At 40.5% G+C, this 14,871-nt stretch overlaps 1 protein-coding gene across 29 annotated transcripts in view; it reads right to left on the bottom strand.

Moving 5' to 3' along the window:
* Positions 1 to 1,260: 1,260 nt before the first annotated feature.
* Positions 1,261 to 14,871, bottom strand: part of LOC108695316 (aspartyl/asparaginyl beta-hydroxylase) — an 88,507-nt gene continuing 74,896 nt past the window's right edge. For 27 of the 29 annotated variants that reach the window (XM_041567879.1, XM_041567886.1, XM_041567903.1 and 24 more), the window contains 4 exons: positions 6,475 to 6,513; positions 5,772 to 5,816; positions 5,486 to 5,530; positions 1,261 to 3,268 (listed from right to left, as the gene is read on the bottom strand). In XM_041567879.1, the coding sequence (XP_041423813.1) occupies positions 3,261 to 3,268; positions 5,486 to 5,530; positions 5,772 to 5,816; positions 6,475 to 6,513 (137 nt within the window). In that variant the 3' untranslated portion in view covers positions 1,261 to 3,260. The remainder of the gene's footprint in view (positions 3,269 to 5,485; positions 5,531 to 5,771; positions 5,817 to 6,474; positions 6,514 to 14,871) is intronic. The other 2 variants (XM_041567894.1, XM_041567885.1) reach the window with 1 other exon arrangement.

Below are 14,871 nucleotides of genomic sequence, written 5' to 3' on the forward strand. Positions count from 1 at the left end.
TTAATTAAAATAGTTTACTTAAAATAGTTTGAATATTTGACCATTCGATAATCAAAGTACTGTCTCTTTAAAAAAACTTCGACTTCAATACTTCACCAAATTTAACCTGCCGAAGTGCTATGTTAGCCTGTGGGGACCTTCTACAACCAAAGTATTTACACATCGAAGTAAAATCGTTTGATTGCACACTAAAATAGTTTGAATCGAACGATTTAATCATACAATCGAACGATTTTACTTTGATCGTTCGATGGGCAAATTTGGTGAAAAATACTTCGATTTCGATATTCGAATTCAAAGTATTTTAATTCGATGGTCGAATTTCGAAGTATTTTACACTTCAAAATTCAACCCTTGATAAATCTGCCCCTAAATGGTCAATTAGTCTGCCCCTTATACAGTCCAGCACCAATCACTTATTGCTTTAGGTTGTGTATGTGATTGACAGAGAGGCTTTACACATGTCCCCAATAGTGCAAAATGAATGCTGCAAAGTTTAATCCTTGTTATTAACACAGTAAATATTGTATCTCAAAGTAAAACAGACTCCTGTGCTTATATCCTTTCAGTATTGTAAGAAAATGTTACTTTAACACATTTCCCTGATCACATTTTCCCGGATTTTACATAATGTTTTCCTGGTCCCCTGAAAAACTTAAAATGGGGGTTCTACTGTAATTCACTTTCCATAGGCAATGGTAAGAGAGAACACAATGCCTAGCATGGTCTCAACTACTTTCCCAGATACAGATGGAGGGCAAGAAAAAGTCGTTTGTATGCATTGTCAAGCAAACCAACCTCCCGCCCCAACAGCCTTCTGAATAAAGATACTTAAGCAAATTTTTGAGGGTCTCCAGATGCCCCTCCCACTGTACAGGTTGGGATCCCTAAAACATTTTATCTAGAAAGCTCCAAATTATGGCAGGGCCATCTCCCATAGACTTCATTATAAGCAAATAATTATAATTTTAAAATTGTTTTCTTTTTATCTGTACAGGCATTGGATAATTTATTTAGAAACCAATTATTCAGAAATGTATGAATTAAGAGAAGGTCGTCTCCCAAACAATCCTATTGGCTTTATGTAATGTTTAAATGATCTTTATCAGACTTAAGGTACGGTGAACTATATTACATCGAGATCCCTCATCAGGGAAAAACCCCAGGTACCAAGAATTATAGGCACACACATAAACACTCCAGTATATTTCTAAAAGAAATCAAGAATAGTAGGACATGGCAAATAAGGACACAGTGAAATGGTTTAGTCTTTGTTTTTTTATTCCAGACAAAATACAAAAGAACTAATGTACATTGTCTGTAAAACGCCCATTATCTGCACTTTCATAAAACTTTTAAAAACGAGATCTAAAATTACACCTCTATCAACAAAAATGATCACAGCATTATGTTTTCTTGAACTCACTAATCTATACATAGATTTCCATGTACAAAATATCCCTCACAAAGCATTCGTTCTGGTGATAACACCAATACATTTTAAGCTAGGCATTGCAAACCACTTTCTGTTGCCAGGAAAGATAATAAATCAAACCAACTCCAAATATTTTAGAATGTTTTCCCAAGTGACCACTTTTAAATAAAAATATGGCTTCGCTGTAAACGGCTCTATTATTCACAAAACAGAATACGTTTCTTAATCCATGAGTACAAATCATCTATTTAGAATATTATTGCTCTTTGTTATCCAAAATAGTAGCGGAAAATATAATTTTTCTAAGATAAAAAACCTACTTGTGCTCAACAATGACCTTTGCTTCCAGAATACCCAATGCTACCAATAAAGTTTAGAAAAACAGTTATTTTTAACCAATAATTCATTTCCCCCCTTTTCCCCCTTACAAAACCAGATGCAATTTGTTCAAGTTTTTATTTCTATAGATACGACAAGTCTTCATAATATCATGGAAGACATGAACAAGCAAAACAAGAACGATAAAGGAGTAAGAAACACCAGAGTAAACACATCTATAGCTTATGCTATGCCAAATAAACACCATCCAATACTCAAATGATCACAGAGTAAAATGGAGTATTGAATGTGCATCTATTTCTGGTTTTGTGGTTAATAACTCAATATCAGAACATTTCACTATCTCACTTGCTTACACCTTTACAGCCCTGAGTACTGAGCAGCCAAGAAAGAAATAATCAGTAGAAAATATTCTAAATATCACATCACAGTCATGTTCCAATCACTTTTTCCGAGTTTTATATAAATCAAGGATTGTCTATGCATAGTGTATTGACGTTGTATATCTACAGAAGGAGCTGCAAAGTGATTGACTGATCATAAAAACAAAACGATTATAAATAAAAAAAATGGGGGAAAAAATTACAAGTTAATGTGAATAAAGTTTTGCAGAGCGCAAGTCACATGACCAAGGGAACCTGGGAAACTGGCAACATGTCTAGCTCCATGTCTAAGCATAATAGAAAATGTCTGTTTGCTCTTTTGAAAACCGCATTTCAATGCATGATTCCGCTGGAGGAGCACATTTAACTGATGCATTTTGTAAAAAAAACATGTTTTCCTGTGACAGATTCCCTTTAAGAATTCTTGCCTCAGAGGAAACAATGCACCTATTTCTATCTAGATTTAAGAGTCTTAGACTGGCAAGGTATAGTTATCCTGAATGCAGTTCTCAAAATGCTCATAAGTGTCCAGAATTGCTCCCTATGAAGAGCTTTACTTCGGTTCATAAACAAAACACAGTACCAAGAAATGTTCTATAAAAGCAGCAATCACAAAAGACTACTTCATGTATTCTATAATATTATTTTTTAGTGTTACAGATCAGGTTTGTTTAGTGCTATAAACTGCACACATTCAACTGGCTCATGGGAACAAATAGGTTTCTGAATGTGCACGAAACATAATTTAATTTATAGACTGACTTCTAAAGACAAACCCATTGCTGCTACTTCTTAAATAATATCATCAACAATTGTTTGGTGAGTACAAACGAGCTCATAAAAAACATGCACAGATGCCGTCGAAAGGAATGAAAGGAAAAAACAAAACACAGCTAAAAACATCAGGGAATTATAGAGAGTAAAAATTAATTGTAACCTAAAAACAAAATTCTACAAACAATGTCTAACATATCATAGTGTTCTCTCCCAGAGATTCACCAAATGCAATTGACTTCATAGGTTGTATTAAAGAATCTGCTCCCCTTGTGAAGAATTTGGTTAGGGCTGGCCCTCTGGATGTAGTGGCAGTCTTTTTGGACTTCTTAAAGATCTGTAAAAATAAGGGGAGAGCCAAATTAAGGGCCAACCAGAAGCAAAAGTCAAATGGATTTTATACAAAACTGCTGTAGTTATTATACATCAACTAATATTGTAGTGTCCTGCTGTTCTCTGGACAGTGTTCCAACACATGGGGAGAAACACAGAACTGGAGTGTTAAGCAAGCAAAACAGTTATATTTTAATGTTACCATGGATAAAAGGGTATTTAACATTTGGTCATGCTCCTCGTTGTCATGTTGAGTTATTTAAAGATCTATTTAACTGAAAGCAGAGTGGTGATGTTCCCTTGATAGATGTTCTAATATCTCCAGCTCCACTTATTCTTTCAAATGGCCTTTCTATGCTGCATAGAACAGAACTCCATCTTTTAGATTGTGTCACAAATCTTCCCAGTTTCCTTCATTATAAATCACACACATTATATATACATAAACACAAATGGCCAAAAAAATAAGGCTTTTGATGTGTGTAGTAGTCTATGCATTACTCTATAAACATAACCAAAACTATTGCCAAAAATGATTGACCCTAGAAAGATCCCAGAGAGCAATGTGGCCTTTTTTAGAGCAACCTTACAAGACAGGGCAGCTAATATCCTACAAAAACTGCAGATATTTTGCTTTCAGGTTTATTTGGTTGACAAAGTGAATCAATAAAATCTCTCTTTATCTGCTTACGTTCCAGAGCAGGCAGCAGATGTTGCAGTATTTATGTGGCTCGCAATCCAGCTAGTGGAGCTGCAACCGAATATGACCTACATTCTCAGGGACATTCACTTTCCGGTTCTCTCATGTCTGAGAATTCAGGCAATTCCTACTAGGCACGGCAGCTAAATGCAATAATGTATGCAGGAATCTAAAATATATTATATGTATATAAAATCAACATGGAGAAACACTACCAGTTTCAGTGTAGCAACTTGCCTGGGGGCAGCTGACCAAAGGTTTATAATAGGGATGCACCAAATCCACTATTTGGGATTGGGCTGAATCCCCGAATCCTTGGTGAAAGATTTGGCCGAATACCGGACCGAATCCGAATCCTAATTTTCTATATGCAAATTAGGGTCAGGAAAGGAAAAGGTGGAAAAAAAACATTCTTTTGTGATGGAAAATCACACGATTTCCCTACCCGCCCCTAATTTACATATGCAAATTAGGATACGGATTTGGTTCGGCCAGGCACAAGGATTCGGCCGAATCCCAAACCGAATCCAGGATTTGGTGCATCCCTAGTTTATAACAGGTCAGCATTATTAACTATTCAAATATGAGAAAAAGATAGTAAAAGCCCCCGCACCAAGCAAGTTCTCTTTATCAGCACAAGCACTTTATATTTAACAATTGATTGGTTCACAATATAATTTAGATAATTAATTTAACTTATTCGAGAGTGCAGGGGCTTTTACTATCTTTTTCTCATTTTTGAATAGTTGTTAACAGTAATTCACGCCTCCGATTCTCCACGAGGTAACAATTAAACTTAAAGGACTGCCTTCCTTCTTTGTAATTTTAGGTCAGCATTATCCGTCTTGAACATTATACCCCTTCACTAACTCTGGTTATGAAGGATTGATAGGACTTTGTATCCAATTGGTACATCCCAGCTTTCCAGCAGGAACACTTGTTTCCAACATAATTAAACTGCTAGTATCCTTTCCCAAATAGATGAGAATATTGGAAAATCAAAGATGTAGTTTTTACATATCTATTACTGTCGGTTGGTTAGGAAGTCAATCGCAAAACAGTTTAACAATGTGCATGATTTATTAAACTTGTATTTAGAAGCAGATAGTATGTTTATAACAAAATATAGGGAACTTTGGCTGAGCGTAGGAAACAGCTTGATCAGTAAGACACCAACTGGAGCGACAATATGTATGTTTATATACCCAAGTTCATAACAAACCTGCAGTGCCACATATTCTAAGTATCACATTGTATATGTAGAGATGGTAATTTCTACTACACTATTGAATGTGCAAATGTTGTACATTGGCCTGACGTTTGCATCACAAGGTGTAAATTTACCATGCAAAAAGTGCATGCTACATGATTTACTCTGCAAAGGCAGAGGTCTCATTTTGCAATGTGCAAATATGAATCAATAAGAAATTTTAATCAATTTTAATCAATCAATTTTAATCAATTAACGTCTTGATTTCATATTGATAAAAGAAGATCTAGGCACAGAGAAGCTTTATTTACCTGCTGGCTTCTTTGTGTTTTGCTCAGACTCTACTACACTTTCATCTGCAAAGAAAACATATCAATATTCATTTAAGAGAAAACTCTTTTCAAACATGTATAGACAGCCCAAATTTGTATCCTCAGTCATGCTTCCTGTTCCTCCATTTCCACCTTTCCTTTTACTCCCTGGCACCCTCACATGTATTTTTAAATTAAACAACTGGAAGATAAATAAGAAATTTAAGAATCACACACATTATACTTGTTTGAGAAAACACACAGATACGGGAATTTGTTCCTTTACCTGTCGACGTCTTTTGTTGTTCCTCAGATACAGATATGCTCTCTTCTAGGAACAAAAAGTATTAAATATATGCAAATGATGAATTCAATTATCAATAGACAGAGCTTTCCGGTTATTAGTAAGAAACAATGTTAAAACATCCACTTTCTACTAAATTATTAGTAAGGAAACAGAAGTATATAGTAGATCATTTCTATTATTTCAAGCTTGACATATGCTTTAAAATGATTATTTTAATTTAAGCGAATGTTTTACAAATGCTCAAGTGCAAAGCCAGGCAGAACAAATGATCCCTTATGTCACATGGGCAGTTTCTCTTCGTCCTTTCAGTTCCCGCTGACTTTAATGAGACCAATATGGAAGTGCAGGTAAGAAAGCTTTTCTACCTGTAAAACTGCCCTGAGCATTTTATGAGCATTTTGTGCACTCCTACAATTTACGTGATTTCTATTGAAGCCAATGGTGGCCGTAAGAACGACGGCTCCAGCTAGCATTTCTCACAATGGGGCTCAATTATCAACACTGGGCAAATTTTCCCATTGGCAGTTACCTATAGCAACCAATCAGTGATTAGCTTTTTGAAGCCAGCTGCAAGTAGGACAATGAATGCATGGTTGCCATGGGTTACTGCCCATGGGCTAATTTGCCCAGTGTTGATGAATGACTCCCACTGTGACATCAGCAGAAACTGCATCACACATACCTGCTTTATCATCCTGTATGACTTCTTCAGTTTGTAAATCTACAAAACAAAATGAGTAGAACTGTGATCAGCCTGTGAGTTAAGAAAAATGGATGCATTAAGTAGTGGGACCACAGATAAAGTCCATTACAAAGAGCTATTTTGCCCCTTTTCTTAGAAGTGTTTTTTGGGGTTTTTTGCAAATTTGAATTCTAGCACTCTAGACTGGGGCTAACTCACTGATGTCAATGGGCCAACATTTTTGATAAAAAAAATTATGTAAGTGCAGTGTAAATGACAGTTTTTATGCTGCTTAAGCTAATACCTTTTTTATACTAGAATGTTACACACAGTCCTACATTCACATAAAATCATTGCACAGCTTTATAAGAAGTTTTGGGCTCCAGTCCTTAAAGGGATACTGTAATGGGATTTTTTTTTTTAACGCATCAGTTAATAGTGCTGCTCCAGCAGAATTCTACACTGAATCTGTTTCTCAAAAGAGCAAACAGCTTTTTTAATATTTAATTTTGAAATCTGACATGGGGCTAGACATACAGTATTGTCAGTTTCCCAGCTGCGCCAGTCATGTGACTTGTGCTCTGATAAACTTCAGTCACTCTTTAATGCTGTACTGATAGTTGGAGTGATACCCGCCCCCGAAACATTACATCACAAGACTTAAATAAACACGGAGGGGTCCGCCCCGCTTCACTTGCTGTTGAGTGTCTGGTGAATTTTTTGTCTCAACAGATACAAGCTCCCTATCACAAGATAACAGCTGCCTGATAGATTTAATAACATCACTCAATAGTAAAATCCAGGTCCCACTGCGACACATTAAGTTACATAGAGTAGCAGAAACAACAGCCTGCCAGAAAGCAGTTCCATGCTAAAGTGCTGGCTCTTTCTGAAAGCACACGATTTGACAAAATGTTTTGAGATGGCTGCCTACACACCAATACTGCAACTAAAAAAAATACACTTGCTGGTTCATGAATGAGAGTTTATATTGTAGAGTGAATTATTTTCAGTGTAAACAGTGTCATTTAGAAATAAAAATGACATCATAAAATCATGACAGAATCCCTTTGAGAAGGATATAAATGAGCTGGAGAGATACTTGAGAGATGTGCAACTAAACTTTTTAGAGGGATAGAAGAAGAGGAGGTTTCTCTGAGAATAAGACATGATTACTCTTTACAGGAACGTGAGAGGGCATTATAGACAAATAGCAGGTGAGCTTTTTACCCATAAAGAGGATCACTGTACCAGAGGCCACCCCTTCAGACTAGAGGTGCATAACTTTCATTTGAAGCAACGTAGGTGGTTCTTCACAGTGAGGACAGTAAAGTTGTGGAATGCACTGCCGGGTGATGTTGTGATGGCTGATTTTGTTAATGCCTTTAAGAGTGGCTTGGATGATTTCTTGGACAGACATAATATCCTAGGCTATTATAATACTTAAATCTACAATTAGTATAGACACTGGTATATAATAGTTTATGTGAAGGTATGGAGGGGTTGGTATGAGTGTGTGTATGTACTGTATGTGAACTGGATTTCATTTGGAGGGGTTGAACTTGATGGACTGGTCTTTGGTCTTTTTTCAACCCATTTTAACTATGTACTGTTACAATATATGCATGATTTCATTAAGCTTTATTGATATGACCCTCCCCCCACGTTACATATTAGGGATTTCTACATAATGTCCCCAATTAAATATTTGGATACATGTGAAGTAGAATACTTTCAATCTATGACTACCAGGGCTGGAAAAAAAAAAGAATTTGAGCAAACCCCACCACAACAAATTTATCTAACACAAACCCTATTGACCCCCAAGAAAATACTGCTAGTAAATAGGGATGTAGCGAACGTCGGAAAAAAAGTTCGCGAACATATTCGCGAACTTGCGCAAAAACGCGAGCGGTTCGCGAACGGTTCGCGAACCCCATAGACTTCAATGGGAAGGCGAACTTTAACATCTAGAAAAGACATTTCTGGCCAGAAAAATGATTTTAAAGTTGTTTAAAGGGTGCAACGACCTGGACAGTGGCATGCCAGAGGGGGATCAAGGGCAAAAATGTATCTGAAAAATCTGCCTGTGTGTGCTTGGAAGAGATAGTGTAGGGGGAGAGCTGTTAGTGATTTCAGGGACAGATGATAGTAAGTTTGCTGGCTAGTAATCTGCTTGATACTGCTCTGTATTGGAGGGACAGAAGTCTGCAGGGATTTGAGGGACATTTTAGCTTAGGTAGCTTTGCTGGCTAGTAATCTACTGTTCTCTTTAAACAACTGCCATACGTTGACCTTGTAGGCATTGTTTGCCCAGTTTTTTTGGACGCAGCCACTGAAGCACAGTTGCCAGAAAAAATATGCCATATAAATGCTGAAAATAGTCATTTTTCGCCATACGTTGACCTTGTAGACATTGTTTGCCCCAGTTTTTTTGGACGCAGCCACTGAAGCACAGTTGCCAGAAAAATTATGCCATATAAATGCTGAAAATATAAATTTTTTTGGTTGCAGCCACTGAAGCACAGAGGCCAGAAAAATTATGCCATATAAATGCAGAAAATATGCATTTTTTTGGTCGCAGCCACTGAAGCACAGTTGACAGAAAAATTATGCCATATAAATGCTGAAAATATAAACTTTTTTGGTTGCAGCCACTGAAGCACAGAGGCCAGAAAAATTATGCCATATAAATGCAGAAAACATGCATTTTTTTGGTCGCAGCCACTGAAGCACAGTTGACAGAAAAATTATGCCATATAAATGCTGAAAATATAAATTTTTTTGGTTGCAGCCACTGAAGCACAGAGGCCAGAAAAATTATGCCATATAAATGCAGAAAATATGCATTTTTTTGGTCGCAGCCACTGAAGCACAGTTGCCAGAAAAAATATGCCATATAAATGCTGAAAATAGTCATTTTTTGCCATATACGTTGAGTCAACGTATGGCAAAAAATGACTATTTTCAGCATTTATATGGCATATTTTTTCTGGCCTCTGTGCTTCAGTGGCTGCGGCCAAAAAAACTGGGCAAACAATGCCTACAAGGTCAACGTCGTTGACCTTGTAGGCATTGTTTGCCCAGTTTTTTTGGCCGCAGCCACTGAAGCACAGAGGCCAGAAAAAATATGCCATATAAATGCTGAAAATAGTCATTTTTTTGGTCGCAGCCACTGAAGCACAGTTGCCAGAAAAATTATGCCATATAAATGCTGAAAACATAAATTTTTTTGGTTGCAGCCACTGAAGCACAGAGGCCAGAAAAATTATGCCATATAAATGCAGAAAATATGCATTTTTTTGGTTGCAGCCACTGAAGCACAGAGGCCAGAAAAATTATGCCATATAAATGCAGAAAATATGCATTTTTTTGGATGCAGCCACTGAAGCACAGTTGCCAGAAAAAATATGCCATATAAATGCTGAAAATAGTCATTTTTTGCCATACGTTGACCTTGTAGACATTGTTTGCCCAGTTTTTTTGGTTGCAGCCACTGAAGCACAGAGGCCAGAAAAAATTAAACCAGTAGGGTTTGCACCCTAGTTTGTAACGGTGGCGGAGGGAGGAGGAGGACGCTAAAGGACAGCTGTGTGTGGAGTCATGAGGCTTGAAGAGAAGGACAGCTGCATAGAAGTCAGAACAAGTCTTCCGGCGTGCAGTAACCCTCCGAGATCCACCCCTCATTCATTTTAATAAAGGTCAGGTAATCGACACTTTTGTGACCTAGGCGAGTTCTCTTCTCAGTTACAATCCCTCCTGCTGCACTGAAGGTCCTTTCTGAGAGCACACTTGAGGCTGGGCAAGACAAGAGGTTCATGGCAATTGTGACAGCTCTGGCCACAGATCAAGCCTGCGCACCCAGTAGTCCAGGGGTTCATCGCTCCTCAGAGTGTCGATATCTGCAGTTAATGCCAGGTAGTCCGCTACCTGCCGGTCGAGGCGTTCTTTGAGGGTGGATCCAGAAGGGTTGTGGCGCTGCCTTGGACAGAAAAACATTTGCATGTCTGACGTTACAGACTGGCCAAAGGGCTTTGTCCTTGCAGGTGTGCTCGTGGCAGGATTACTGGCACCTCTGCCCCTGGAATGTTGATGAGTTCCTGAAGTGACATCACCCTTAAAAGCATTGTACAACATGTTTTGCAGGCTGGTTTGTAAATGCCGCATCTTTTCGGACTTGTGGTATGTTGGTAACATTTCTGACACTTTATGCTTGTACCGAGGGTCTAGTAGCGTTGCGACCCAGTACAGGTCCTTCTCCTTAAGCCTCTTGATACGGGGGTCCTTCAACAGGCATGACAGCATGAAAGACCCCATTCTCACAAGGTTGGATGCAGAGCTATCCATCTCCGCTTCCTCATTATCAAGGACTGCATCATCCACGGTCTCCTCCCCCCAGCCACGTACAAGACCAGGGGTCCCCAAAAGGTCACCACTAGCCCCCTGGGAAGCCTGCTCCTGTTGGTCCTCCTCCTCCTCCTCCACAAAGCCACCTTCCTCCTCTGACTCCACTTCTGGCACCTCTCCCTGCGTTGCAGCAGGTGCCTGGGTTCGTTCTGGTGATTCCGACCAGAAATCGTGCGCTTCCAGCTCCTCGTCACGCTGGTCTACAGCCTCATCTGTCACTCGTCGCACGGCACGCTCCAGGAAGAAAGCGAAGGGTATTAGGTCGCTGATGGTGCCTTCGGTGCGACTGACCATATTTGTCACCTCTTCAAAAGGTCGCATGAGCCTGCAGGCATCGCGCATAAGCACCCAGTAACGGGGGAAAAAAATCCCCAGCTGTGCAGATCCAGTCCTACCACCCAGTTCAAAAAGGTACTCGTTGACGGCCCTTTGTTGTTGCAGCAGACGTTCCAACATAAGGAGCGTTGAATTCCAGCGAGTCTGGCTGTCAGAAATCAAACGCCTGACTGGCATGTTGTAGCGCTGCTGAATGTCAGCAAGGCGTGCCATGGCTGTGTAGGAACGTCTGAAATGGGCCGACACCTTTCTGGACTGGGTGAGAACGTCCTGGAATCCTGGGTACTTGGAGACAAAACGTTGGACTATTAAATTTAACACATGTGCCATGCAGGGCACATGTGTTAAATTGCCTAGTCTCAACGCTGCCAACAGATTGCTTCCATTGTCACACACCACTTTTCCGATCTGCAGTTGGTGTGGGGTCAGCCACCGATCGGCCTGTGACTGCAGAGATGACAGGAGTACAGATCCGGTATGGTTTTTGCTTTCCAGGCACGTCATCCCCAAGACAGCGTGACAACGGCGTACCTGGCACGTCGAATAGCCTAGGGGGAGCTGGGGGTGCACAGGTGTGGAGGAGGAGAAGGAGGACCCAGCAGCAGAGTAAGAAGAAGAAGAAGACGAGGTAGAGAGCGATGGAGGAGTAGAGGTGGTGGCAGAACCGCGTGCAATCCGTGGCGGTGACACCAACTCCACTGTTGTTGTTGAGCTACCCATTCCCTGCTTCCCAGCCATTACCAAGTTCACCCAGTGGGCAGTGTAGGTGACATACCTGCCCTGACCATGCTTGGAGGACCATGCGTCAGTAGTCATATGGACCTTTGGCCCAACACTAAGTGACAGAGATGCGGTAACTTGGCTCTGCACATGTTGGTACAGGTGTGGTATTCCCTTTTTAGAAAAAAAATTGCGGCTGGGTACCTTCCACTGCGGTGTCCCAATTGCTACAAATTTGCGGAAGGCCTCAGAGTCCACCAGCTGGTATGGTAAAAGCTGGCGGGCTAAGAGTGCAGACAAGCCAGCTGTCAGACGCCGGGCAAGGGGGTGACAGTCAGACATTGGCTTCTTACGCTCAAACATGGCCTTCACAGAAACTTGGCTGGTGGCAGATGACTGGGAATGGGAACAGGTGGTCAAGGTGGAAGGCGGAGTGGAGGGTGGTTCAGACGGGTCAAGGAGAGCAGAGGTAGAGCAGTAAGATGCTGGACCAGAAGGAGTGTGGCTTTTAGTTTGCCTGTTGCCTTTGAGGTGTTGCTCCCAAAGTGCTTTGTGCTTGCCGCTCATGTGCCTTCGCATAGAAGTTGTACCTATGTGGCTGTTGGGCTTACCAAGGCTCAGTTTCTGACTGCACTCATTGCAAATTACAATGCTTTTGTCAGAGGCACACACATTAAAAAAATCCCACACTGCTGACTTTTTGGAAGTGTGCGATCTGGCGGTAACAGTAGAAGTTGGCGGAGTTGGCGGTATTGGCGGCAATGGCGGGTGCGTTGGCCGGCTGAACACAGGTGCCGATACATGTTGTTGCCCTGCTGATCCCTGCGGGCTGTCCTCCCTGCTTCTTCTAAGTCTTATTCTCCTACTGCCTCTCTGACTCTCCGTCTCTCCATCTGAACTACCCTCCTCTTGATCTCTTCTACTAGGCACCCACAAAACATCAATCTCCTCATCATCATTCTCCTCAGATGCATCAATTTCTTCTGACACATCACAGAAGGAAGCAGCAGCGGGACCTCCTCCTCATCACTCATTATGTCCATCTCTATCGTGTTCTCTGCCAGAATTAAATCTGGTGTAAGGTCCTCATCTCCTTCATCTTCTTCTGGCAATAATGGTTGCGCATTACTCAGTTCAAGAAACTCATTGGAAAATAACTCCTCTGACCCCAGTGAAGAAGGGGCACCGGTGGTGGAGGAAGTGTTACGTGGGGTGGCCATAGCAGTGGAGGATGAGGAGGATGTTGTGGTAAAGTTAGAAACGGTAGAGGATGGGGTGTGCTGTGTAAGCCAGTCAACTACCTCTTCAGCATTTTGGGAGTTCAGGGTCATTGGCTTTTTAAAACTGGGCAATTTGCTAGGGCCACAGGATTGCATAGCAGCACGGCCCCTAGCACGGCCTCTGCGTGGCGGCCTGCCTTTGCCTGGCATTATTTTTAAAAAAACAACAACAACAACAAAAACTCAGTTGGTTTTTCTGGAAACGATAATACACACAGCTAGATGGCGGGTTGAAGAAAACACTGTGCAAATAATGCCTACAAAGTCAACGTATACACTACTACAGCGGTGGATACGGATTACGTAAAATATATGAATGCTGCTTGAAAAAAAGTAACTCAAGTGGTTTTTCTAGAGACGATAATATTATCAATATTTAGACAAAATGTGAACAAGGTCACACAGCTCGATGGCGGGTTGAAGAAAACAGTGTGCAAATAATGCCTACAAGGTCAACGTATACACTACTACAGCGGTGGATACGGATTACGTAAAATATCTGAATGCTGCTTGAAAAAAGTAACTCAAGTGGTTTTTCTAGAGACGATAATATTATCAATATTTAGACAAAATGTGAACAAGCTCACACAGCTCGATGGCGGGTTGAAGAAAACAGTGTGCAAATAATGCCTACAAGGTCAACGTATACACTACTACAGCGGTGGATACGGATTACGTAAAATATATGAATGCTGCTTGAAAAAAGTGACTCCGGTGTTTTTTCTGGAGACGGTAATATTATGGATATTTAGACAGAATGGGAACAAGGTCACACAGCTCGATGGCGGGTTGAAGAAAACAGTGTGCAAATAATGCCTACAAGGCCAACGTATACACTACTACAGCGGTGGATACGGATTACGTAAAATATATGAATGCTGCTTGAAAAAAGTGACTCCGGTGTTTTTTCTGGAGACGGTAATATTATGGATATTTAGACAGAATGGGAACAAGGTCACACAGCTCGATGGCGGGTTGAAGAAAACAGTGTGCAAATAATGCCTACAAGGCCAACGTATACACTACTACAGCGGTGGATACGGATTACGTAAAATATATGAATGCTGCTTGAAAAAAGTGACTCCGGTGTTTTTTCTGGAGACGGTAATATTATGGATATTTAGACAGAATGGGAACAAGGTCACACAGCTCGATGGCGGGTTGAAGAAAACAGTGTGCAAATAATGCCTACAAGGTCAACGTATACACTACTACAGCGGTGGATACGGATTACGTAAAATATATGAATGCTGCTTGAAAAAAAGTAACTCAAGTGGTTTTTCTAGAGACGATAATATTATCAATATTTAGACAAAATGTGAACAAGCTCACACAGCTCGATGGCGGGTTGAAGAAAACAGTGTGCAAATAATGCCTACAAGGCCAACGTATACACTACTACAGCGGTGGATACGGATTACGTAAAATATATGAATGCTGCTTGAAAAAAGTGACTCCGGTGTTTTTTCTGGAGACGGTAATATTATGGATATTTAGACAGAATGGGAACAAGGTCACACAGCTCGATGGCGGGTTGAAGAAAACAGTGTGCAAATAATGCCTACAAGGTCAACGTATACACTACTACAGCGGTGGATACGGATTACGTAAAATATATGAATGCTGCTTGAAAAAAGTGACTCCGGTGTTTTTT

Source organism: Xenopus laevis, chromosome 6S, assembly GCF_017654675.1.
Source record: "Xenopus laevis strain J_2021 chromosome 6S, Xenopus_laevis_v10.1, whole genome shotgun sequence".
NCBI lineage: Eukaryota > Metazoa > Chordata > Amphibia > Anura > Pipidae > Xenopus > Xenopus laevis.